The sequence below is a fragment of the Arachis duranensis genome, chromosome 2 (genome assembly GCF_000817695.3).
Source record: "Arachis duranensis cultivar V14167 chromosome 2, aradu.V14167.gnm2.J7QH, whole genome shotgun sequence".
NCBI classification, from domain to species: Eukaryota; Viridiplantae; Streptophyta; class Magnoliopsida; order Fabales; family Fabaceae; genus Arachis; species Arachis duranensis.
Window position 1 is genome coordinate 10,183,450 of NC_029773.3, and position 24,636 is coordinate 10,208,085.

Sequence of the window (24,636 nt, forward strand, 5' to 3'; positions counted from 1 at the left end):
ATTACTTAATTAATAAGAGTAATATGACAGTTATATTTTTGAAAAACTTTATAATAAATTTATAGCTCCATAAGAAAAAAAATTACCATGTAAGTATTTAATGATTGAAATGGTAGATTTATAAATTCTTGACAGAATGTAATAGAAGAATGAATTAATTAGTTAGTAATATTTTAAAAATTTAATATAATAATTAATTAATAGTATAAAACTTATTACATATTTATTAATTTATATTTGTTTTTTAAAGACTATTTACATGATAAACATAAAAGATAACTATTTTTATTAAGGTATAAAATTATTTTATATTAATATGAAAATTAAATTCTTAAATTAAAGAGGAAAGTGCAAATCAACAACATGGGACAGGCCACAAATCAAATGTCAAACTTAATATTATAATCTTTGAAGACCAAATCTCATGCAGACCAAAGACGCCAACAAAGTGAGAGAGAAGAGGCTTTCACGTTTGCTCCCTTCAATCACGGGCTTCCACGTGGATCCCTCCAATTCGTGGACCCTATGCTGACATGGACAAAGGGAGTGAAAAGAGAACAAGAAAAACTGTACCAGAAAAAAAAAACACGCACACTAACTTGCACATATAAATACCATCAGCAAAACACAAAAGCGAAATAGGTTGAAGAAAAAGAAAATAAAGAGGCCGTCCCCGCAACAATTTTAATTTTTTTTTTCCAAAAAATTCTCCACTCTCCTTTTTTACTTTATTTTTCTTCTTCTTCTTCTTCCTATTTTCTTTTTTCTTTTTTTCCAATTTAATTATTTTCTCTCTCAACAAACGAACAAACATCAGTACCTCTCACAAAAGAAAAAAAAGAAAAAAAAAACACCGTTTCGTTTTTAGCTCTCTTCTTCTCTTCTCCCTCCGCTTTCTAGGGCTGCGAAACATTTTCCGAGAAATTAGAGGAAGCTAGATTGATCGAAGACCTCAACGACGACGACGACGAAGAAGAAAGAAACCAGAAAAAAATTTAAAATGATAGTAAAAAATTAGGGAAGAGAAGAACGAACAAAGAAAAAGAAAGAAAAAAAAACGCCGCGAAGAACTTTCAATTTTTTCACGAATCTGGAGGTATTTCGAATCGCAATCTGGTGGTGGTGGTGGCGGATCTCGGTTGGCGCTGAACCTTCCCTGCCATTTTTATTTTTTGAATCGGCACGGTTGAACGCATTCGGAGCTGTAATAATCGCAGATTTTCTTCCTTTTTTCATGTTGTTGTTGTGGATCTGTTGAAATTAACTGTGTTGTTGATGTGTTTGAAGGATCGAGAGGTAGGAGAACGATGAAATGGGGGACGTTGCTTAAGGACTTCAGAGAGAAGGTTGGCTTCACTCAATCGCCGCCCTCTGTTTCTTCTTCTTCAGCTTCAGCTTCAGCTTCCGCTTCTTTTCCTTCTGCTTCTTCCCCTACATCTCTTCCTTCGTCTTCTCCTAACCACAATGCCTTCTCAGCTTCGCAAATCTCTCCTCTCTCTCCTTCCAGGTTTGTTCCGCATCAACATTCTTCTTTTAGCACTATTTTACTTAATGTAAATCTTTGAATAATTAGTTAAGGAATGCTTTGTTTTAGTCAGGCTAGAGGATTGATACTTCACTTCTTATTTTATTTTATTTTTTTGTGTGTTAAATATAGTTTTTGGCTAAATCTCTCTCAGTGTGAAGTTTGATTAAAATGCATTTGATTATGAGCTATTTTGAGTTGAAAATAAGTATGATTCTGATGTGCTAGTAGTTGGTTGGTTGAGTTTAAGCAATGGAAATTGTATTCTGTTGTTTGAGTGGGAGGATTTGAGCTTGGCTATTACATTGGCTTCGAGTTTTGCTTGTGAAGAATGGAAGGGAAAGGAGAGAGACGTGTGGATTTACCTTTCCTCGAAAACTTTATTCAGACAGTTTACTTCTGTAATTGGTATTTTGTGGGAAGTATGATGGGTTATCAGATTATTTCCAAGATCCTTTATTAACTTTGCTTTCTATTTTCTGCCATTGACTTGAGTTGTCAATTCTAAGCTGTAAGAAGTTTTGTTAGCTTAGTTTAAGCCAAAGGGTTATTGCTGGGTAGAGAAAGCAGAGTCTCGTTTGTTCTTAAAACCATGGCAGTTATCTTTGTGTGCATGTGTGCGTGTGTGTATGTCTCTTGAATAATTTAGATTTCCGCGAGATTGCTAGTGTTTGTTTTACTATTAGTTTTTGATTTGTCAACATGGTTACTAAAATTGTTATCTTGTAGGGAAGTACATACAGTACAACTAATTTCATTTCCTTGGCTGATTTTCACTAAATACTATAAATAGTAGTGTTCTAGTTTGTGATGATGCATGGTGCAAATGGCATCGTATTAAATTTCAGTAATAGAAAGTTGGAAACTTAACTGCGTGATAGTTCATCAGTAGCTCAATTAGAGAATCAATTTTTTAAATTGCAATCACATAGGCTGATCTGCACATTTAGCTGTTTATGACATTTAGCTCCGAGCCACCAGATGCTCATATTTATCAATAGAAAGTTTAAAATTAGCCAATGGTTATATAAATGAAAGCACATTTACAGTTAGTTTTGCACATCCATTCATTAATCATTGTCACATGGGAGCATATTTTGGAACATGTCTCATGTTGGTTTATTGTTGAGTCTAAGTTTAAAGAATAAGATATGAACTCGTGTTCTTTCATTTAGTGCCTCTAATTTCAAATTCTTGTAATTGATGTATAATATTTGGTGAGAACTGATTCTCAAGCTTTTTATTTTTTATTTTCAATTTTAAATTATTACATCACATGCTTCACTTTTAATGTTACATATGATTATGACCTTTTCTAGCTTTAAATCAGGGATAAACATGAACTGGAATTGGACTTCAAGAGATTTTGGGAAGAGTTTCGGTCATCCAGCTCTGAGAAGGTTCTTTCTCTTTATTGCTTCTTAGGTTTCTGGTGGTCTCATTCATATTTGACCTTGAATTGTTCATTATGGTAAATTATCAGTTGCTTATGCTTTGTCATTTGCTTGCAGGAAAAGGAAGCGTCCTTGATTTTGAGTATAGATGCCTTTTGTAAATTAGTAAAGCAGCATGCTAATGTAGCTCAGTTAGTTACCATGTAAAGACACTATTTCTCCTTATCTTCATTCCATACTTATTCATGGATGCCTTACTTTATATGCAACATTTTTGGTGTGATTAAGCATTAGGGCAAATGTTTTGTACTCCAGTAATCGCATTCCTTGTTTTGTAAATACAATTGTCTGTTGGAAATTGCAACATATTGCTTCATTTATTTACTATCCAGTTTGTGTGGTGCAGTAAATGCTTCTTATATGCTTGACTTTTCTTTTCCAAGTGCTTTGTATTGATAAGGATTGCTGAAGGCAAAAATGCCAATACTTAAATTTGCTGTAACTTACAATGATGGCAATTAATGAACTTTTAACTGGTGGTTGATATATGTGTGGTCCAAGAGAGTAAAAATATCATACAGACATGTATGGTTTTTTTGGTCGAAAAATCGTCTCTTATAACCACAAGCAGGTCTAGAGATGTCATTGTCATAAAATAATCATATGGTTTATATAGTTATAGTTATTCTTTCTGAAGATTTTTGGAAAAAAAAGGTGGATTGGTGTTTCCTTCCTGAAGATTTACTGTTCTGAAAGATAAAATGTTATACATGTTGCTGGTGGGATTTTGTTAAGTGATTTTTTATTACATTGATGGCAAACAGGTTAGTTGAGACACACATATTCTCTTTCGTTGTTGGAAGAGCATTTGTAACAGATATAGAAAAGTTAAAAATAAGCAGCAAATCAAGATCACTGGATGTTGCTCAAGTTTTGAACTTCTTCTCTGAAGGCAAAAAGGTATCTCTTGAACATTTCTCTCTCGAAATTGCCCTTTTTTAAAGCTGTACATCCTTTTGTGAATTTACAGTGATACCATTCTTTGCAGGATGACATCAGTCCAGGAGCAAATTTATTAGCTTCAGTTGAAATCCTTGTGTCTGGAGTATGCTTCTCGAAAGATTTTGTGAAAGATTTTGTGTTTCCATCGTTGTAAATTCCTTGATTCTTCATAAGCATTAAGTGGAGTTTTTGTGTGTGCATTTTTCTGCAGCCTATTGACAAACAATCTCTACTTGATTCTGGGATATTTTGCTGTCTCATTCATGTTCTAAATGCCCTTCTAAATCCTGATGTAACCAGTCAACGAGCAAATACTGCTATTGATGATGAAGAGCAGTTGGTATTGCAAAAAGATTATAATGGTGATATTGGGGAAGGGCGCCGACTTGAGGTTCCTTTCTCTCCGTACTATGTATATTTTATGCGTGTTTTTGTGTTTCAATGCACCAGTGGGTGGCATCTAATCATGTTTTAAAGATTTGAATTTTTCTTGTGTGTGACAAACTTAGGCCTAGCAGCCTTTGTTAATTTGAAAATATTGAACAATGATTTGGGCACTAAATTCTAATGGCAATTGTAGCACAAGGCATAATCACTGTATTGCAGTAGTTCGTATAGCAGTTCCTTTCCGTATCCATAGAGCATTGAGCATAAAATACTCGAATTGGTTATCAGTTTATAACTGGAATTTTCCAATTCCTATATTTGCATTTTAAACTAGTTTGCTTTATGTAGGTAGAGGCTAGTGTTGTGCATATCATGAAAGCCCTGGCAAGCCATCCATCAGCTGCACAAAGTTTGATTGAGGATGAGTCACTTGAGTTACTTTTTCAAATGGTTGCCAAGGGATCTTTGATTGTTTTCTCTCGTTATAAGGAAGGACTTGTTCCACTGCACAGTATACAACTTCATAGACATGCCATGCAGGTACGTGAAATGCATGCTTCTATGGTCAAAATAGTGACAAATGATGTAAATACTGTTTATGTGAGTAGTTTGAGCTGGTTTTCTGCATCTGATGATTGATTGCCTCACAGTTTTGGTGCTTTTATAATTTTAGATACTTGGTCTACTTTTGGGCAATGACAATGGAAGTACGGCCAAATACATCCGCAAGCATCATCTGGTATGTTGTTAGTTTGATTCCTTTTTCTCCCTACTCTATTGTCAAATAACTTGTGTCACTAGATAGATATGATACCTTTTGTTGTATGTTGTAGTTATGTATATATTTTTTCAGCTGTTAAACTTTACTGTACAAGCCAGTGGTCACCAGCAATAGCCTAGATTATTGATTGAGCCTCCAACGTTGGAAACTTATTTTCTTACTATTGGAAATTGGCACAAGGGGTGGATTGATGTAGCTGTCGTATTTGAATATTGTGAGAAAAGATCTCCTCGTTTCTTCCCCTTGTCATTTTATGCCAAGTGAATAGAAAAACAAAGCATTCACAGCTTCTCATATGATAATCATATTGTGGACCTTGAGCTGCGTAATTACCTATACATGAAATATAATGCATGTTTCATAAAGGAAACATTGTCCATTCTGTATTAGAAAGGCAGATCTGTTATTTAAAGGAAAAAATATTCACAACAGGCTCTTCTGAACATAGCTTAAGGGAAGTACCTGGGAGAAACCATCAGAACACAATGCAGGAGTTACTAACGTCTAATTTTTTGTTTAGGTGGATATGCTAATATATTATAAACAAGTTCCATGAAGTTGGATTTCTTGTGTTGTTAATTTGATTTTGTTGATCTGTTTGGATATTCTTCAAAGAAAAGACAAGGCAATGGGCCGATTTACTCAAGATATTATCTGTGTACTATTCAATTGACCCATTTAAAACTCATGTAAATTGCAAGCATCTCTTCAGCAACCAATACTATATATTTCATTATTTCTACATTCTTTGTAACCATACCCATGAAATTACTATATATCAGTGCTGAAATTTTCCTGTGCTCAACTTACTACAGTTCCAAACATCTTAGGAAGTTGCTGTACACAGTAAAACTATAATGAGCTCAAATAATTTAACATCTTGATAAAATATACATGTACAGTATCATTATAAACTATCATGTATTTGTACCTTTGTTGCTTGCCACTGGCTATATTGTATAATGCTGAGGTCGTTAGTGTTTGCACCTTTTAAGCAGTACAATCGTAGGATATTGTACTGATTATGATTTATTACCTCAAGTATTCATTTTGTTTTGTTGAAATTTATCTTATGTGATATATCTTTTTGTCATGCAGATAAAGGTTCTTTTATTGGCTGTGAAAGATTTTGATCCCGATTGCGGTGATGCCGCCTATACTGTAGGGATTGTCGACTTGTTACTTAAGTGTGTGGAATTGTCGCATAGAACTGGTAATTTCCTAATCAATTCTTCCGAGTTACCAAAACCAAAGAGGAAGTACGAGTTTCTGATAGACGGCATAATCATTGACTGCACATATTACTTCACTGCTAGAAAAAATTGACAGCATTATTGTCCCCATCTACTGTTTGGGTAGTTTTGATTTGTTATATTTATTTTACAGATGCCGGCAGTGTCAGACTTCGTGAGGATATACATAATGCGCATGGATATCAATTCCTTGTTCAATTTGCTCTCACTCTGTCCAACTTGAAAAAAAACCAGGGCTTTCAGTCTATTCATTCCAACACATCTGATGAACAGGATGGTGCTACAGATGGTTCCCAAGATTGCAGAAGAGAAAATTTCGATGACTCCATTCAATATCTTTCACCCACATTATCTAGATTGCTAGATGTTCTTGTTAGTCTAGCCCAAACCGGGCCAATTGAGTCTCCACATTCTGGAGGAAAGGGTTCTAAGAACAAGGGTGGGCCTCATAACAGAAGTCGCACATCATCGATGGATTGGCTTGGTGATGATTTATGGGAGAAAGACATTGATAAAATTAAGGACCTGGAAGCAGTCCAGATGTTACAAGATATTCTACTCAAAGCAAGTAGCCGGGAGTTGCAGGCTGAAGTATTAAATAGACTGTTCAAAATTTTTTCAGGACATATAGAAAACTATAAATTGTGTCAGCAATTGCGAACTGTTCCACTTTTAATTTTAAACATGGCTGGTTTTCCTTCATCTTTGCAAGAGATAATTTTGAAAATTCTCGAGTATGCTGTGACTGTTGTCAATTGTGTTCCTGAGCAAGAGTTACTTTCACTTTGCTGCTTGTTGCAGCAGCCAATAACATCAGACTTGAAGCATACAATACTCTCTTTCTTTGTAAAACTCTTATCCTTTGATCAACAGTACAAGAAAGTTCTGCGTGAAGTTGGTGTTTTGGAAGTTATGTTAGATGATTTGAAGCAACACAGGCATTGGGGTCTGGATGCACAGAATGTTAACCTCCATCCGTTGGAGAGAAAAAATAGCTCGACCAGCTTCAAGAAACATCTGGACAAAAAGGATGCTATTATTTCTTCACCTAGGCTTTCGGAACCTGGTACCGGGAAGTCCCCTATTTTTGATGCTGATGCTACAATTGCTATTGCCTGGGACTGCATGGTATCTTTATTGAAGAAAGCCGAGACTAATCAAGCTTCGTTTCGCGCAGCTAATGGTGTGACTACCATCCTGCCTTTCCTGGCTTCTGATGTACATCGCCCTGGGGTCCTCAGGATATTGACATGTCTTATAATTGAAGATAGTTCTCAGGTTGGTTTAATTCCACAATTTCTTTTTTCTTGTGATGCATCCTGCCTATTAGATTTCTTAGTGCTGTTTTCTTTCCTCTTTACGTGAATCATCATGATGATCGTCTGATTATAATGTCTATTGTCAGGCTCATCCTGAAGAATTAGGTGTTTTGGTTGAAATTTTGAAAAGTGGAATGGTGACTAGTGCTTTGGGGTTGCAATATCGGCTCTCCCTTGACGCAACATGTGATACTATGGGTGCACTATGGCGGGTATTGGGAGTTAATAGCTCTGCACAGAAGGTGTTCGGTGAAGCCACAGGCTTTTCCCTTTTGCTTACCACACTACATGGATTCCAGAATGAAAGTGGGGACGTGGACCAATCTTTATTGAGTGTTTACATTAAAGTATTTACATATTTGATGCGTCTTGTAATTGCTGGAGTTTCGGACAACGTTGTTAATCGAATGAAGTTGCATGCCATTATATCTTCACAGACTTTCTTTGATCTTCTTTGCGAGTCTGGCTTACTCTGTGTTGAGCATGAAAAGCAAGTCATCCAGTTGATGCTAGAACTTGCCCTTGAAATAGTGATTCCACCTTTCTTAGCATCAGAAGGTTCAACTAAATCAAATGCCACCATAGATGAGTCATCTCGTAATCTTTTATTGACCGCGTCAGGTCCAATTAATCCTGAAAAAGAGAGAGTTTACAATGCTGGTGCTGTTAGAGTTCTGCTCCGTTCTTTATTGCATTTTACTCCTATGGTTCAATTAAAACTTTTAGACTTAATCGAAAAGTTGGCTCGAGCTGGCCCCTTCAATCAGGAAAACCTAACCTCTGTAGGTATGTACTACACCTTTTTGTTTTTGTTTTTTGTTTTCCCATCTCTCTTGACAAGCTCACGCACTTTTGTCCCCCTCCCCCCCCTCTCTCTTATCTATAGGTTGTGTGGAACTTTTGCTGGAGACTATCACCCCTTTTCTTCTGGGTTCATCTTCATTGCTTTCTTTTGCATTGAAAATTGTTGAAGTCCTTGGTTCTTATCGGTAGGGTTCATACTCTTTTTTTTGTTATTGACTGAAAGTGATTGTGTTCCATTTAATGTGCGCCTTAGTTTAAATTTGAATAACTAAATGTTTCTGTTGATTAGGCTATCTGCATCTGAACTTCGTACGCTCATCAGATATGTTCTGCAAATGAAGCTGAAAAATACAGGTCATATAATTGTTGAAATGATGGAAAGGTTAATTTTGATGGAAGATATGTCCTCAGAAACACTCTCTCTGGCACCTTATGTGGAGATGGATATGAGCAAGGTTGGGCATGCTGCTATTCAGGTTTCATTGGGGGAAAGATCATGGCCTCCAGCTGCTGGTTATTCCTTCGTTTGTTGGTTTCAATTTCAAAATTTTTTGAAATCACAGTCAAAAGACAATGACCCATTGAAATCTACTGTTCCAAAGAAGCGGTCTGGCTCCGGTGGATTGCATGAGCGGAACTTTTTAAGGATCTTTTCTGTTGGGGGTACTGGCAATGAAAATGCAACCTATGCTGAACTTTATCTCCAGGAGGATGGTGTTCTGACTCTTTCCACTAGCAGCTCTTCCTTCTTATCATTTTCTGGTTTAGAACTTGAAGAAGGAAGGTGGCATCACCTTGCAGTCATTCACAGCAAACCAAATGCTCTTGCTGGGCTCTTCCAAGCAAGTGTTGCCTATGTTTATCTTAATGGGAAGCTAAGACACACTGGGAAGTTAGGATATTCACCGTCCCCTCCAGGTAAACCATTGCATGTCACTATTGGGACGTCAGCTGGGGTTGCTAGAGTAAGTGACTTGACGTGGAAAATGCGCTCTTGCTATCTATTTGAGGAGGTTCTCACTCCAGGCTGTATATGTTTTATGTATATACTTGGTAGAGGATATAGAGGGCTTTTTCAGGACACAGATCTTCTGCAATTTGTGCCTAACCAGGCCTGTGGTGGTGGTAGCATGGCCATATTAGATTCGTTAGATGCTGATGTTGCCTTGGCTGCTACCGGTCAAAGACTTGATACTTCCAACAAACAGGGAGATCTAAAGGCAGATGGGAGTGGAATTGTCTGGGATTTGGACAGACTTGGGAACCTTTCCTTACAGCTTTCAGGAAAGAAACTTATTTTTGCATTTGATGGAACTTCTACAGAGTTCAATCGATTGTCAGCTAGCTTTTCAATGCTCAATCTGGTTGATCCTATGTCAGCAGCTGCTTCTCCCATTGGAGGTGTGTGACTAAACTTGGAAAGTTTTGGATTTCATTTTCTTTCACCTATTTGAGGTGCTGTTCCAGTCTGAGTCTTCTTATGGTCATTTTTTATGGTTGCAGGTATTCCACGCTTTGGACGTCTCTTTGGAGATATTTATGTTTGTAAACAAGGTCTAATTGGAGAGACTATCCGTCCAATTGGTGGGATGGAGCTTGTCCTTGCCCTTGTAGATGCTGCAAAAACTAGGGATATGTTGCATATGGCCCTTACTTTGCTTGCTTTTGTGCTTCATCAAAACCCTCAGAATCTCAAGGACATGCAAACATATAGGGGTTATCATCTACTTGCTCTTTTTCTGCATCGCAGAATGGCATTATTTGACATGCAATCTCTTGAGATCTTCTTTCAGATAGCTGCTTGTGAGGCGTCCTTTTCCGAACCAAAGAAGTTGGAAGCCACTCAGACCATTTTGTCTCCTGGATCTGTGCAGGATACCAGTCTTGAGGATCATTATTTGTCAAAGTTTCATGATGATAATTCTTCAGTTGGATCTCATGGAGACATGGATGATTTTTCTGTGCCAAAGGATACATTTAGCCACCTTTCAGAGCTGGAGAATACTTATACTGCTGCTGAAACTTCTAATTGCATTGTTTTGTCCAATGCGGACATGGTCGAACATGTCTTGTTGGATTGGACACTATGGGTAACAGCCCCAGTTTCAATACAAATTTCTTTACTTGGATTTCTTGAAAATTTAGTGTCCATGCACTGGTACAGAAATCATAATCTTACAATTTTGCGTCGAATTAATCTTGTCCAACATTTACTAGTGACTTTGCAAAGGGGTGATGTTGAAGTTCCTGTCCTAGAAAAACTGGTTGTATTGCTTGGTGTCATTTTGGAAGATGGGTTTCTATCTTCTGAGCTTGAAAATGTGGTTAGATTTGTGATCATGACATTTGATCCACCAGGATTGGTTCCACAAAGTCCAATAAGGAGGGAGTCAATGGGGAAGCATGTAATTGTTAGAAATATGTTACTAGAGATGCTTATTGATCTTCAAGTCACTATAAAATCTGAAGAGTTGCTTGAGCAGTGGCATAAACTTGTTTCGTCTAAGCTAATTACATATTTTCTTGATGAAGCAGTTCATCCCACAAGTATGAGATGGGTGATGACTCTACTTGGCGTGTGTCTTACTTCCTCTCCAACATTTGCACTTAAATTTCGCACAAGTGGAGGTTATCAGGGTTTGATTCGGGTTCTCTCGAGTTTCTATGATTCCCCAGATATTTATTATATTTTGTTCTGTTTGATATTTGGCAAGCCAGTTTATCCTCGATTACCAGAGGTTCGCATGGTGGATTTTCATGCCCTTATGCCAAGTGATGGAAGTTATACGGAACTGAAGTTTGTTGAATTGTTGGAATCTGTGATTGCTATGGCTAAAACTGCTTTTGATCGAGTAAGCATGCAGTCAATGATTGCACACCAAACTGGTAATCTTTCACAGGTTGGTGCAAGCCTTGTGGCTGAGCTTGTAGAGGGAAATTCTGACATTGCTGGTGAGCTTCAGGGGGAAGCTCTGATGCACAAGACTTATGCTGCCCGCCTAATGGGTGGAGAGGCATCAGCTCCTGCTGCTGCAACTTCGGTTATTAGATTTATGGTTGATCTGGCTAAGATGTGTCCCCCGTTTACTGCAGTTTGTAGACGAGCAGAATTTCTTGAAAGCTGTATTGACCTGTACTTTTCCTCTGTGAGGTTTGTTTTGAGATGAATTTATCTTTTTAGTATAGTTATCCTAAATTTTCTACCTATAATCATAGGGTGACTTTACATAACTTTATTGCATTTGGTCTTTCATAAACTGAAAGAGGTCAGCTTCTTCAAACTAATCCTTTTGTGCTTACAGGGCGGCACATGCTGTTAAAATGGCTAAAGAACTCTCTGCCATGACAGAAGAGAAAACCTTGAATGATTGTGATGATACGTCCAGTTCCCAAAATACGTTTTCTAGCTTGCCTCTGGATCAGGATCAGTCTGCCAAAACCTCCATCAGTGTTGGAAGCTTTCCACAAGGACAGGTAAGTACTAGCTCTGATGATATGGTAGCACCAGTGAACCCTATATCTGGAGGGAAGCCACAAAATGGTGTTACTGTATCGACATCAGAGTCAAATAAATCTGCCCATGAATGTGTCCAAACTGTTCAGAGCTTGGATGGTGATGTTGCTGATCAAGGTTCTGCAACTTCCAGTGCAAATGAATTTAGCTTTCAGGGTATCAAAGGCAATTCGGATATCCTCCCTCCAACTGAATCCCAGAGTTCGGCATCTTTTGCTGTACCAGATTCTCCTGTTTTTTCAGAAAAGTCCAGTTCTAGAGTTCCTGTTGCACCTTCATCACCTGTTGCTGCATTGACATCTTGGCTGGGTAGTGTAACGACAAGCACTAATGAAGCTAAATCTCCTTTGACAGCCACACCTTCTTTTGATTCTTCCATGTCTGCTTGGGAGTTTGATTCACCTTCAGACCTGAAGTCTGGTTCTCAAGGTTCATCTGCCACAAATGCTTACTTCATTGTAACCTCAAAGCTTCTTTTGGATATAGATGATTCTGGATATGGAGGTGGTCCATGTTCTGCAGGAGCTACTGCTGTGTTAGATTTCATTGCAGAAGTTCTTGCTGATTTTGTGACCGAGCAGGTGAAAGCATCACAGGTCATTGAGAACATCTTGGAAAGTGTTCCGCTCTATGTTGATAATGAATCAGTGTTAGTTTTCCAGGGTCTGTGCCTTAGTAGATTTATAAATTTCCTTGAAAGGCGGCTGTTGCGTGATGATGAAGAGGATGAGAAAAAATTGGACAAGATCCGCTGGTCCTCAAATTTGGATGCTTTGTGCTGGATGATAGTCGATCGTGTATACATGGGGGGTTTTCCTCAGCCGTCAGGGGTTTTGAAAACTCTTGAGTTCTTGTTGTCAATGTTGCAATTGGCAAACAAAGATGGTAGAATTGAAGAAGCTGCTCCTGGTGGAAAGAGGCTCTTATCAATTTCAAGAGGAAGTAAGCAACTTGAGGCTTATATTCATTCAATTCTTAAGAACACTAACCGAATGATATTATATTGCTTCCTCCCATCATTTTTAGTGAGTATAGGGGAAGATGATCTTCTTTCACGGTTGGGTTTGCTCACTGAACCTAAAAAAAGATTGTCCTCAACTTCCTCTCAAGTTGATTCTGGAATTGATATATGCACAGTCTTGCAATTATTGGTTGCTCATAGAAGAATTATATTCTGTCCCAGCAATACTGACACAGATCTTAATTGCTGTTTATCTGTGAATTTGATATCGCTTCTCTGTGATAAAAGGCAAAATGTACAGAATATTGCCATTGATGTGTTCAAGTATCTTCTGGTACATAGGAGGGCTGCATTAGAAGACCTACTTGTTTCCAAACCTCATCAAGGGCAGCAGCTGGATGTTCTTCATGGTGGTTTTGATAGATTATTGACCAGAAGTTTACCTGAGTTTTTTGAGTGGTATCAAACTACTGAACAGATGGTGAATAAAGTATTGGAACAGTGTGCTGGCATTATGTGGGTGCAGTATATATCTGGATCAGCAAAGTTTCCTGGAGTAAGAATCAAAGCTATGGAAGGTCGTCGAAAAAGGGAAATGGGAAGAAAGGCTCGCGAAGCTGCAAAATTGGATTTAAGACACTGGGAGCAGGTGAATGAGCGAAGATATGCATTGGATTCAGTTCGTGATACAATGTCCACAGAGTTGAGAGTCGTTAGGCAAGATAAGTATGGATGGATTCTCCATGCAGAGAGTGAGTGGCAATGCCATCTGCAGCAACTTGTGCATGAACGAGGGATATTCCCACTGAACAAATCCTCCTTGACAGAAGAGCCAGAATGGCAGCTTTGCCCCATCGAAGGTCCATATCGAATGCGGAAGAAACTTGAGCGCAGCACGTTGAAAATTGATACCATCCAGAGTGTCCTTGATGGGAAGTTTGAATTGGAGGGATCAGAGTTGTCTAAAGTAAAATTTGAAAATGGTCCTGGTGGTGCATCAGATTCAAAACCTTATTTTCAACTTTTGGCTGATGGTGGGAGACAAAGTGATCCTGATGGTGAGCTGTTTGAAGAACCGTTTTCTGATAATTTGGATAGTCTCAAAGATGCAGTTTCTGATAAGAATGAGTGGAATGATGACAAGGGCAGTAGCATAAATGAAGCAAGCCTCCATTCTGCACTTGAACTTGGTGCTAAGTCTAGTACAATGTCGGTCCCAATAGAAGAAAGCACGCAAGGAAGATCTGACATGGGATCTGCATGGCAATCGTCTTCCATGAAACTTGATGATGTCAAGGTTTCTGATGATAAATCTGATAAAGAACTGAAGGATAATGGGGAATACCTAATCAGACCTTTCCTGGAACCATTTGAAAAAATACGATTCAAATATAATTGTGAACGGGTTGTAGGTCTTGACAAGCATGATGGTATATTCTTGATAGGTGAACTCTGTTTGTATGTAATTGAAAACTTCTATATTGATGATTCTGGTTGCTTCTGTGAGAAGGAATGTGAAGATGAACTGTCGGTCATTGATCAGGCTTTGGGTGTCAAGAAAGATGTCACTGGTAGTGCAGATTTCCAATCCAAATCAACATCATCATGGACGACAGCAGTTAAGTCATTAGTTGGGGGAAGGGCATGGGCATATAGTGGTGGTGCATGGGGAAAGGAGAAAGTACATAGCACTGGAAATTTACCTCACCCTTGGCGCATGTGGAAGCTTGACAGTGTTCATGAGATTCTGAAGCGTGATTACCAGCTTCGTCCTGTTGCTATAGAAATATTTAGCATGGATGGATGTAATGATCTCTTGGTTTTCCACAAAAAGGAAAGAGAAGAAGTCTTTAAAAATCTCGTTGCCATGAATCTTCCTCGGAATAGCATGTAAGTTTTGATCCCATCAGCTTTGGTTGAATGCTTTTATGCTTTTACATTCTTGTTGATGAGTCATCCATAAAACAGTTGAGAACTTCAAATATATACAATAACTCAATACTGTTCTTTAGATGCTTTAATGTTTTTTTGCCATGCATCTTTATTCTTAGTTAATTCGGTTCTCATGCGCTTTCTTTTATGTGCGTGTTATTTTATTTACTGCTTTTTGTTGTCACTGATCATGATATTCTGCATTGTATCAGGCTGGACACAACTATTTCAGGATCATCAAAACAAGAAAGCAATGAGGGTAGCCGACTTTTTAAGATAATGGCAAAATCATTTTCGAAAAGGTGGCAAAATGGTGAAATAAGCAATTTTCAGTACCTCATGCATCTTAACACCTTGGCAGGACGCGGATATAGTGATCTTACCCAGTACCCAGTCTTTCCATGGGTTCTTGCAGATTATGAGAGTGAAAATCTTGATTTATCCAATCCTAGCACATTTCGCAGGCTTGATAAACCAATGGGCTGTCAGACACCTGAAGGTGAAGAAGAATTTAGAAAAAGGTTGGTTTCTACGGGTGCTGTCATGGTATTCTCCTGTTTCTCTATTGCGTTGGTTATATATGATTGTGTTGTTTGCAGTCATTGATATGGGATTGTTTTCTTAGTTCATAGAGGTATGCAGACAAAATGTATATCTGTGGAGATGCAGAACAATTTTTGCGTTTGTGGGAAATTACATTTATTCCTGCTTTAATGTTATAGTAATGATAATATGGAAGGAGATTTGTAACTGTTGCATTTGTTTCGGTAGATCCTCTTGTAACACATTGTCTTTTTTTGTTAGATACGAGAGCTGGGATGATCCGGAGGTCCCAAAGTTTCATTATGGATCTCATTATTCTAGTGCTGGAATTGTCCTATTCTATCTTCTCCGCCTGCCTCCATTCAGTGCAGAGAATCAAAAGCTTCAAGGTGGCCAGTTTGACCATGCTGATCGTCTTTTCAACAGTATAAGGGATACTTGGTTTAGTGCTGCTGGTAGAGGAAACACATCTGATGTGAAAGAGCTGATTCCAGAGTTTTTCTACATGCCAGAGTTCCTGGAGAATCGATTCAATCTTGACTTGGGAGAGAAACAGTCTGGAGAGAAGGTTGTCCTAATGCCAATATTTACTTAGTTATCCTATCCGTATCTATAGACTATAATCAAGAAAGCCAAAATTCAGGTGAAGTTACTGTGTTTAACAACTATTGTCTATCTTTCAGGTTGGGGATGTTATATTACCTCCATGGGCGAAAGGTAGTGCTAGAGAGTTCATCAATAAGCATAGGCAAGCTCTTGAATCTGACTATGTCTCAGAAAATTTGCATCACTGGATAGACCTCATTTTTGGATATAAGCAAAGAGGGAAGGTGGGTGTCTTATTGCATCTCTGTAGATATTTGCACCTCCATGTTGTCTGGCTCTTATATTTTCTGAAGCTTACTTTTTTACATTGTTAAATTTTCCCCTTTTTGTTGTCAAAGCTACTCTACAAACTATTGCCACTAATTAGATCCCTGCATTCATATTTATTGAAGGCTCTGGTTGTTTACTTGTGGGGATTCCTAATCATGGACTCCCATGACAAAAGAAGTCTCTTTGCTTCCTTTAGTTTTGTAGAGTTAGGAAACAGTTTTTTGATGTTTTAAAGTCTTCTATTTGCATTGGTGCTTGATTGTCATAATGTGCAATTTTACATCATTAACTGCATTTGAACTTTGTCATAATTGAAGTTTAGTTATTGATCACTACTATTTATCCCTTATTAATTAAATCATTAGCCAAAATTTGTAGAAATTGAATCCCATGCTATTAAAAATTTATTGGCAGTTGTAAAACTGACATTTCTTGATGACACGGCTAGTAAGTTCAAAATCAATGCCTAAATTTGATTTTTCCTCTTTTTTCTTTTGGTTGTTTCTTCTCTTCTGTTCCTAATTTGTATTTCCCCCTTGTACATTGGACAGGCTGCAGAGGATGCAGTCAATGTGTTCTATCATTATACCTATGAAGGGAGTGTGGACATAGATGCAGTTACAGATCCTGCAATGAAAGCATCTATTTTAGCACAAATTAATCATTTTGGGCAGACTCCGAAGCAACTATTCCTCAAGCCCCATGGGAAAAGGCGAACAGACAGAAAACTTCCTCCCCATCCCCTTAAACATTCCACTCACCTTGTTCCACATGAGATCCGCAAAAGTTCTTCACCTATCACTCAAATTGTTACTTTTAATGATAAAATTCTCATTGCAGGAACTAACAATTTGCTTAAACCAAGAACATATACCAAATATGTTGCTTGGGGTTTTCCTGATCGGAGCTTGAGATTTATGAGCTATGAACAAGACAGACTTCTTTCGACACACGAAAATTTGCATGGAGGTAATCAAATTCAGTGTGCTGGTGTTAGCCATGATGGTCAGATTCTGGTCACGGGGGCCGATGATGGGTTAGTTAATGTTTGGAGAGTTAGCGAGGTTGGGCCCCGTTTCGTGCGACGCTTGAAGTTGGAGAAGCCCCTTTGTGCACACACAGCTAGAATCACATGTCTTCAAGTTTGCCAGCCTTACATGCTGATTGTGAGTGGATCAGAAGATTGTACTGTTATTATTTGGGATCTCAGCTCCATGGCATTCATACGGCAGCTTCCCGAATTCCCAGCCTCCATCTCTGCAGTTTTTGTCAATGACTTGACGGGAGAGATTGTTGCAGCTGCTGGTATTCTTCTCTCTGTCTGGAGTATCAATGGTGATTGCCTGGCATTGATCAATACATCACAACTGCCATCTGATTCTATTCTCTCGGTGACAAGCAGTACATTTTCAGATTGGCTAGACACAAAGTGGTATGCAACAGGTCACCAGAGTGGAGCTGTCAAGGTGTGGCAAATGGTTCACTGCAGTGAACCCGAGAGCTCCCTTAAATCAGGTTCTTCTGGATTGGGAGCGTTAAACCTTGGTGGAAAAGAACCAGAATACAGGTTGATTCTACGGAAAGTGCATAAGTTCCATAAGCATCCAGTCACTGCCCTTCACCTTACAACCGACCTGAAACAATTATTGAGTGGAGATTCCGGCGGGCATTTGTTTTCCTGGACACTACCTGAAGAGAGTCTGCGAGGTTCACTGAATCAGGGGTGATATGGGTAAATGATTATAGTTGTCTTGACTTCTAAGCTTTTGGGGCCAGCCTTTGATCATTGAATCCTGACATAGGGTTGAGAGGGTAGAGTCGGTCCCAATTTGTCAAAAGATGGATTCGTGTTCATTATTCATGAAAGTTCCAATGAAGAATGCATGGCCTGATCGAAACAGCGCGAACAAGGTTGGCAGCGAACAGATGAGACCGCACAGCACATAGAAGAGGGCTAACACCGAGCCGTTGTTTCACTTGATTGGTGAAGTATCTGTAAAGAAAGATGGATGGGTATGTGGAAACAGGAGGAAGCAGAGTTGATCCCGGTGGGTATTCTTGTATTTTCGGTGGCTGGCAGAGCATATTTTGATTTTATTTTTTCTTTTTTTAGAGAAGTCCACAGTTTTATGTTAATTTGATGTAAATATGTGAAACAGCTTTGTAGTGTGTAATTAAGTTGTATAGTAAAAGGCGAGTCTGTGAAATGGAATGTGATTTTTGAAATGGTGATACTGTTGTGGAACTGCTGATGGCACGAGCGTAATCCATTCTCGGAAATTCTTTTTCCAAGTGACACTGGGGCATTTCTTTTAGTTAATGGTCCCCGTTAAAGTTAAAGGAAAACTTCAGAAAATTTCATGTCATTTTTGTATATTTTGTCTAAATATTTTCCATATTTTTGCTTTGAAAAAAAAGTCTTTGGCATGTTCGTTCAAGATTGAACATGGGACTCAACAATAAAATAAATCACTTGCAATTGTAATTTCCTGTATCGTCAACTTGTTCAGATGTTGAAATCGCTTTCTACTTTAGATTATATTGGTACACATTACGTAACCTGCACAGTGAACATATAGGGCTGTGATATCTCTACTACTAAGGAAAAAGTTGGGATGGTATAACCACTTCTGGTTAAATTTGATTTTGGAATTTAATTTTGATATACAATATGAAAACTAATTGTAATAGATAATATATGATTGGATATTTGAATAATACAATGTCACTTCAGTTCATCCATTATCAGTTTTACACATATACTTTGTTATATAATATCAGGTCAATAAAAAATAATTACTTTTTTTTATTTATTATGTGAATTATCTGAAATTAAACTCATGAGAATTAAATTCTTGATTTTGTCCATTATGTCTTCTTTGAGAATAACTTGTTTATTATATAACTAAAGCTAGCGTTGGTTTGTACTATGATGGATGCGCTTCTAGCAAAAGAAGTGGAGTCTTCATTTTTCACACAACCACGTACTACGTTGTTGTAAGTATTGCATGAGACCTTTGTTCAGGTGCAGCGCACTGCACCTACTCCCCTGTACCCTTACCACACCCATGGCCACTTCAACCCTTCACTCTTCCAACTTTCACCACTCCTTTCGTGAAAATCCTCGCCTGAACCATGTTGCTACCGTGATCCCAAACTTCTCTTCTCCCAAATCCATTTCTCTCACCACCCCTTCTTCTCTTACACTGAGCCACACTTTCAAACGCACAACTCTCAAAGAAACTTTTCAATCCTTGATGACCCTCTTTCTCACTTATCCATTCTCATTTCAGTTCAGTCACCCTGAGGCCTTTTCAATGGTCCTTGAGCTTTGTGGCAGTGAAAAAGCTGTGCTACAAGGGCAACAGGTGCATGCCTTTTTGGTTAAAATTTGTGGGTTGTATGGTTCTGTGTTCCTTGGTACAAAGCTTGTGCATATGTATGGGAAATGTGGCTTCTTTTCTGATGCAGAGAAGGTGTTTGATAGAATGCCTGATAGAACTGTTTTCACATGGAATGCTATGTTAGGTGCCTATGTGTCGAGTGGGAAGCATGTTAAGGCGCTTGAGTTGTATAGAGAGATGAGAGTTCTTGGAGTGGAGCCTGATGCTTTCACTTTCCCTTGTGTGCTTAAAGCGTGTGGTGCTCTCACTGATCGCGATTTTGGGGATGAGATTCATGGCTTTGCTCTCAAGTGTGGATTCGGTACATCTGTGTTTGTGTGTAATGCGCTTATTGCTATGTATGCAAAGTGTGGTGATCTCGATGGTGCTAGAACTTTGTTTCGTAATATGGAGGATAAAGATGACCCCGTTTCATGGAATTCTCTTATTTCAGCACATGTATCTGAAGGTAGGTCCTTAGAGGCATTATCACTATATAGAAGAATGCAGGAGGTTGGAGTTGCTAGTAATACATACACTTTTGTTGCAGCACTTCAAGCCTGTGAAAATCCATTCTTTGTTAAACTTGGCAGGGAGATTCATGCTGTTATCTTGAAAGCTAACCATTATTCTGATGTCTTTGTTGCCAATGCTTTAATTGCTATGTATTCAAAATGTGGGAAGATGGAGGATGCTGAGAGAGTATTTAAAAACATGCATTTCAAGGATAATATATCTTGGAATACACTGCTCTCTGGTCTTGTCCAAAATGATTTATATACTGATGCTCTAAACCACTTCCGGGGTATGCAGAATTCTGGAAAAAAACCTGACCAGGTGTCAGTGCTAAGTATGATTGCTGCATCAGGTCGATCAGGGAATTTGTTGAATGGCATGGAAGTTCATGCGTATGCAATAAGAAATGGAATGGATTCTGATATACAGATAGGGAACACCTTGATAGATATGTATGCTAAGTGTTCTTATGTGAAATATATGAACCGGGCTTTTGAAAGTGTGCCTGAAAAAGACTTGATTTCTTGGACAACAATTATTGCTGGCTATTCTCAGAATGAATGTCATCTTGAAGCTTTAAATTTGTTTCGGAAGGTTCAGTTAGAAGGGGTGAACGCTGATCCCATGATGATTGGAAGTATTTTGTTGGCTTGTAGTGGTTTGAAATCCAAAAACTTAATCAAAGAAATTCATGGTTATGTTTTGAAAAGTGGTTTAGCTGATATTTTGCTGGAAAATGCCATTGTCAATGTATATGGAGAGGTTGGGCACATAGATTACGCACGACGCGTCTTTGAATCTATTGAACCCAAAGATATTGTGTCTTGGACAAGTATGATTACTTGTTGCATTCGTAATGGACTTGCGATTGAGGCGCTGGAGATTTTTTACTCTCTAAATGAAACTAATATTCAACCCGATTCCATTGCTCTCATCAGTGCACTTTCTGCAGCTGCTAGTTTATCTTCATTGAATAAAGGGAAGGAGATTCATGGATTTCTTATTAGGAAAGATTTTGTTCTGGAGGGAGCCATTGCTAGCTCCTTAGTGGACATGTATGCTTGCTGTGGAACTGTGGAGAACTCAATAAAGATATTTAATTCTGTAAAGAACAGAGACATAATTTTATGGACTTCTATGATTAGTGCAAGTGGAATGCATGGACGCGGAAATGAGGCCATTAATTTGTTCAAGAAAATGATTGATGAAAATGTTGTTCCTGATCATATAACCTTCTTGGCTTTATTACATGCGTGCAGCCATTCAGGGTTGATAGCTGAAGGTAAGAAGTTTTTTGATGTGATGAAACATGAATATCTGTTAGAGCCCTGGCAAGAGCATTATGCTTGTCTGGTTGATCTCCTCGGCCGTTCCAATTCGCTAGAAGAGGCTTACGAATTTGTGAGAAACATGCCTGTCCCACCTTCTTCTGAAGTTTGGTGCTCTCTTCTTGGTGCTTGCCGTATTCATTCTAATAAAGAATTAGGAGAGCTTGCTGCAAAGAATCTCTTACAATCGGATATGGACAATTCAGGAAATTATGTACTGATATCAAACATCTTTGCAGTTGATGGAAGATGGAATGATGTAGAAGAAGTGAGATTGAGAATGAAAGGAAGTGGATTGAAAAAGAAACCTGGATGCAGTTGGATTGAGGCTGAAAATAAGATCCACACCTTCATGGCAAGAGACAAGTCTCACCCAAAATCCGATGAAATTTATCTAAAACTAGCTCAGATTACTAAACTTTTAGAGGAAAAAGGAGGCTACAGGGCTCAAACTAAGTTCGTATTCCACAATGTTAGTGAGGAAGAGAAAACTCAGATGCTGTATCGACACAGTGAAAGATTAGCACTTAGTTATGGTCTACTTGTTACCCCAAATGGTACTCCTATTCGGATCACAAAGAATCTTCGTATCTGTGATGATTGTCATACATTCTTTAAGATAGCATCTGAAATCTGTCAACGACCCCTTGTTGTAAGGGATGCCAACAGGTTTCATCATTTTGAAAGAGGACTATGCTCATGCCGAGATTTCTGGTAAATTCGATTATATGTTGAAACGGATTATAGGACACTACTCTTTCAGAATTGGTACTGGATAGATAAAAAATGATGACGGGCGCCTGTGATTGGGTCCAGACAGTTACAGAATTTCATGCTAAATTGCGCCGAGTTAGTCGTTTGGAATTACATGAAAGCCATGCAGAGAACGGTAAATTGTCTTCCTGTTTATTGGCTTGTTGTAAGTGGACATTGGACAAGAATCAGCTGACATGTTGAAGTAAGAACTTCACTTGCAAGAGATTGCTGTCCTTGCTTCAAATAGTAGTGCACAGAAAAGTCCACAGATGTAAGTCTGTTTAATTTTTTTATGTTCAATCACATTCCCTATATTCATTTTTATTGCTTGGAATATTTTTTTCATGAATCTGTAACTTCTAGCTAAAGCTAATAATAGATTTCTTTTTTTTTTGAGTTATATATCAAGATCTCTCATTCCTTTGGTATATCCGTTAAGAAAGATGCACTATGCCTCAACTCAATTTGTTTATGAAACTAAAAAAATTGAATAGTGAGCAGGACATAAATTTATTTGCTGAAAGAGAATTTATTGTACCTGTTATTTATAAAGTACTCCCTTTGTTCTCTCTTATTTTGTTACTGAATATGATTGGATCAATGTATGTATCCTGATAGAATACCAAATTTAAAAATGAGAGAAAAAAGGGAGTATCGTAGGAGCTTTTTAGAGAATCATGTTATGAATTTATAATGATGTACAATCCTGATTTCTTCTATTATATTAGTCCTATTTGTGAAAGGAAGCATGTTTTGCTAGGTATAGGAATAGATGGAAGAATGAACTTAGAGAACCAATTCATATTGACTAAAAAGATTAGATTAAAGGTTTTGTGCTGTTTTAATTCAACATGTTAGTCCTATTAGTCTTAATTTCACGCACACAAACTTGGTTTTAATTCAACCTGACTAAAAAGATTGTGGTAAACAAAAAGGTTTTGTGTTCAAATAAAAAATGCTTAAGAGAAAGAACATTAGATTGAAGGGTTGTGTGTTGTTTGATTCTAGGTAAAATTAATTCTGCATAATTGACTGAACATAATCTATGTTAGTTGTTCTTGCAAAGTTGATTATGATCACTTCTCACAATCAATTTTAGAAGATGGGAGTGAGCAACCAAAGGCAAACAAAAGCTGAAAAATCACTTTTCCACTTCCACCCGGCCCCGCCCAACCCGGCCGGCTGGCCCCTCCCCATATTCAATACTAACTGTGCTCAACCTGTTACCAAGCACACAATTTTTAATTCACTGGTTATTTAATGTAACAGTAAATCCTATTTAATTTCCATTGCTCTTGTCCTATATGCAAACAATTTATTGAAGCTGTGTTCAGTGATAAACTATTACATTTTGTTATGTTGCATTTTGAAAGTGGTCCTAAACTTTATCTTAATGTCTGTCACACAGATTGAAATCACCATTTGCAAGGAAACTCTGATATGGGGACCAGTGATCCTTTTCCTCAACCTTCCAAAGGGCATGTAAGAACCTGTCACACCAAATAGAGCTTGAATGTTATGGTATGCAACCAATTTTTTGAACTCTGATTTTATGATCCTTTCCTCAAATAGTCCAGCAACTTCATTGCAATGGAATTGCTTCTCATTATGTGCTTGTTTTTTATTTCACATTTCACAGGACAATACAATATAGTACTTTCAATAAAGGTAAGCAAAATAAAAATGTAGTTTCTATTTTATTGCTATTTGGTTTCTTTCCATTTTTTGTATTTTCAATATTTGGTAAGAAAAACAAGAAAAAATAGAAATAAAGAAAAAGACTTTATATCATCAATAATTTCAATTTTACCTTTAGAAAATCTTAAAAAAAAATAAAAAAGAAATGTAGGAAATGAATATAGAAATTACATAGGAAAATTTCTCCCTTTTTCTTTTTTTTTGAACTCTGGTACAAATATTACATCCAAAATTTTTAGGCACACAATAGGGGTACTTTATATATTATTGAAAATTTTTCTTTTCCTCAAGTATATTATTTTTGTATTAATAGACTGAACAAAAAGGGCCAACTATGGGGCCACTTTACATGAAGTCTCAGGTAGAGGTAGTTATGGTACAAAGGAATACATATGAATATGAGAATGAAGGGTAAAACAAAAGCAAATAAACAAAGAGCATCAACGTACAGAGCATAATGTACCAAATAAATTTAGCAGCATACTCCACTATATGACTAATGTCTTGATCATATCAGATTTTTCATAAGTTGTTCACTCAATTTTTTTTTTTAGTTTATGATAAATTTTCCTGTGATAATAACATTTTATTCTTTAAACTATAATTTAAAATGTAGTTATGTAGAAATATATTATTTTTATATTTTTAATTAAAAATTTCTTAT

General features: G+C 37.6%; 2 protein-coding genes across 3 annotated transcripts in view; both read left to right on the plus strand.

Annotated features, from left to right (window-relative positions):
* The first annotated feature begins 737 nt into the window (after positions 1-737).
* On the plus strand, positions 738-18,657 carry LOC107473486 (protein SPIRRIG). Its single transcript, XM_016093061.3, has 20 exons — positions 738-1,204; positions 1,288-1,507; positions 2,856-2,925; positions 3,037-3,122; positions 3,744-3,879; positions 3,968-4,024; positions 4,133-4,312; positions 4,657-4,848; positions 4,982-5,047; positions 6,188-6,302; positions 6,476-7,620; positions 7,748-8,447; positions 8,548-8,650; positions 8,755-9,866; positions 9,969-11,616; positions 11,768-14,830; positions 15,085-15,393; positions 15,677-15,983; positions 16,099-16,245; positions 16,843-18,657. The coding sequence occupies exons 2-20, from the start codon at positions 1,308-1,310 to the stop codon at positions 18,016-18,018; spliced, it is 10,812 nt and encodes a 3,603-aa protein (XP_015948547.1). The 5' UTR covers positions 738-1,204; positions 1,288-1,307; the 3' UTR covers positions 18,019-18,657.
* Positions 18,658-19,235: 578 nt separating this feature from the next.
* Positions 19,236-24,636, plus strand: part of LOC107473487 (pentatricopeptide repeat-containing protein At3g63370, chloroplastic) — a 6,239-nt gene continuing 838 nt past the window's right edge. The window contains exons 1-3 of one of the 2 annotated variants that reach the window (XM_052257038.1): positions 19,236-22,545; positions 23,683-23,795; positions 23,914-23,942. In XM_052257038.1, coding sequence (XP_052112998.1) covers positions 19,300-22,236 — 2,937 coding nt within the window. In that variant the 5' untranslated portion in view covers positions 19,236-19,299 and the 3' untranslated portion in view covers positions 22,237-22,545; positions 23,683-23,795; positions 23,914-23,942. The remainder of the gene's footprint in view (positions 22,546-23,682; positions 23,796-23,913; positions 23,943-24,636) is intronic. The other variant, XM_021136300.2, reaches the window with a different exon arrangement.

Excerpts from the sequence above, each read along its gene's own strand:
- LOC107473486 (XM_016093061.3), top strand. The coding sequence starts at position 1,308 with ATGAAATGGGGGACGTTGCTTAAGGACTTCAGAGAGAAGGTTGGCTTC. Across the intron at positions 8,651-8,754 it reads GAAGTCCTTGGTTCTTATCG|GCTATCTGCATCTGAACTTC; the intron begins GTAGGGTTCATA and ends TCTGTTGATTAG. Across the intron at positions 15,394-15,676 it reads GAAGAAGAATTTAGAAAAAG|ATACGAGAGCTGGGATGATC; the intron begins GTTGGTTTCTAC and ends TTTTTTTGTTAG.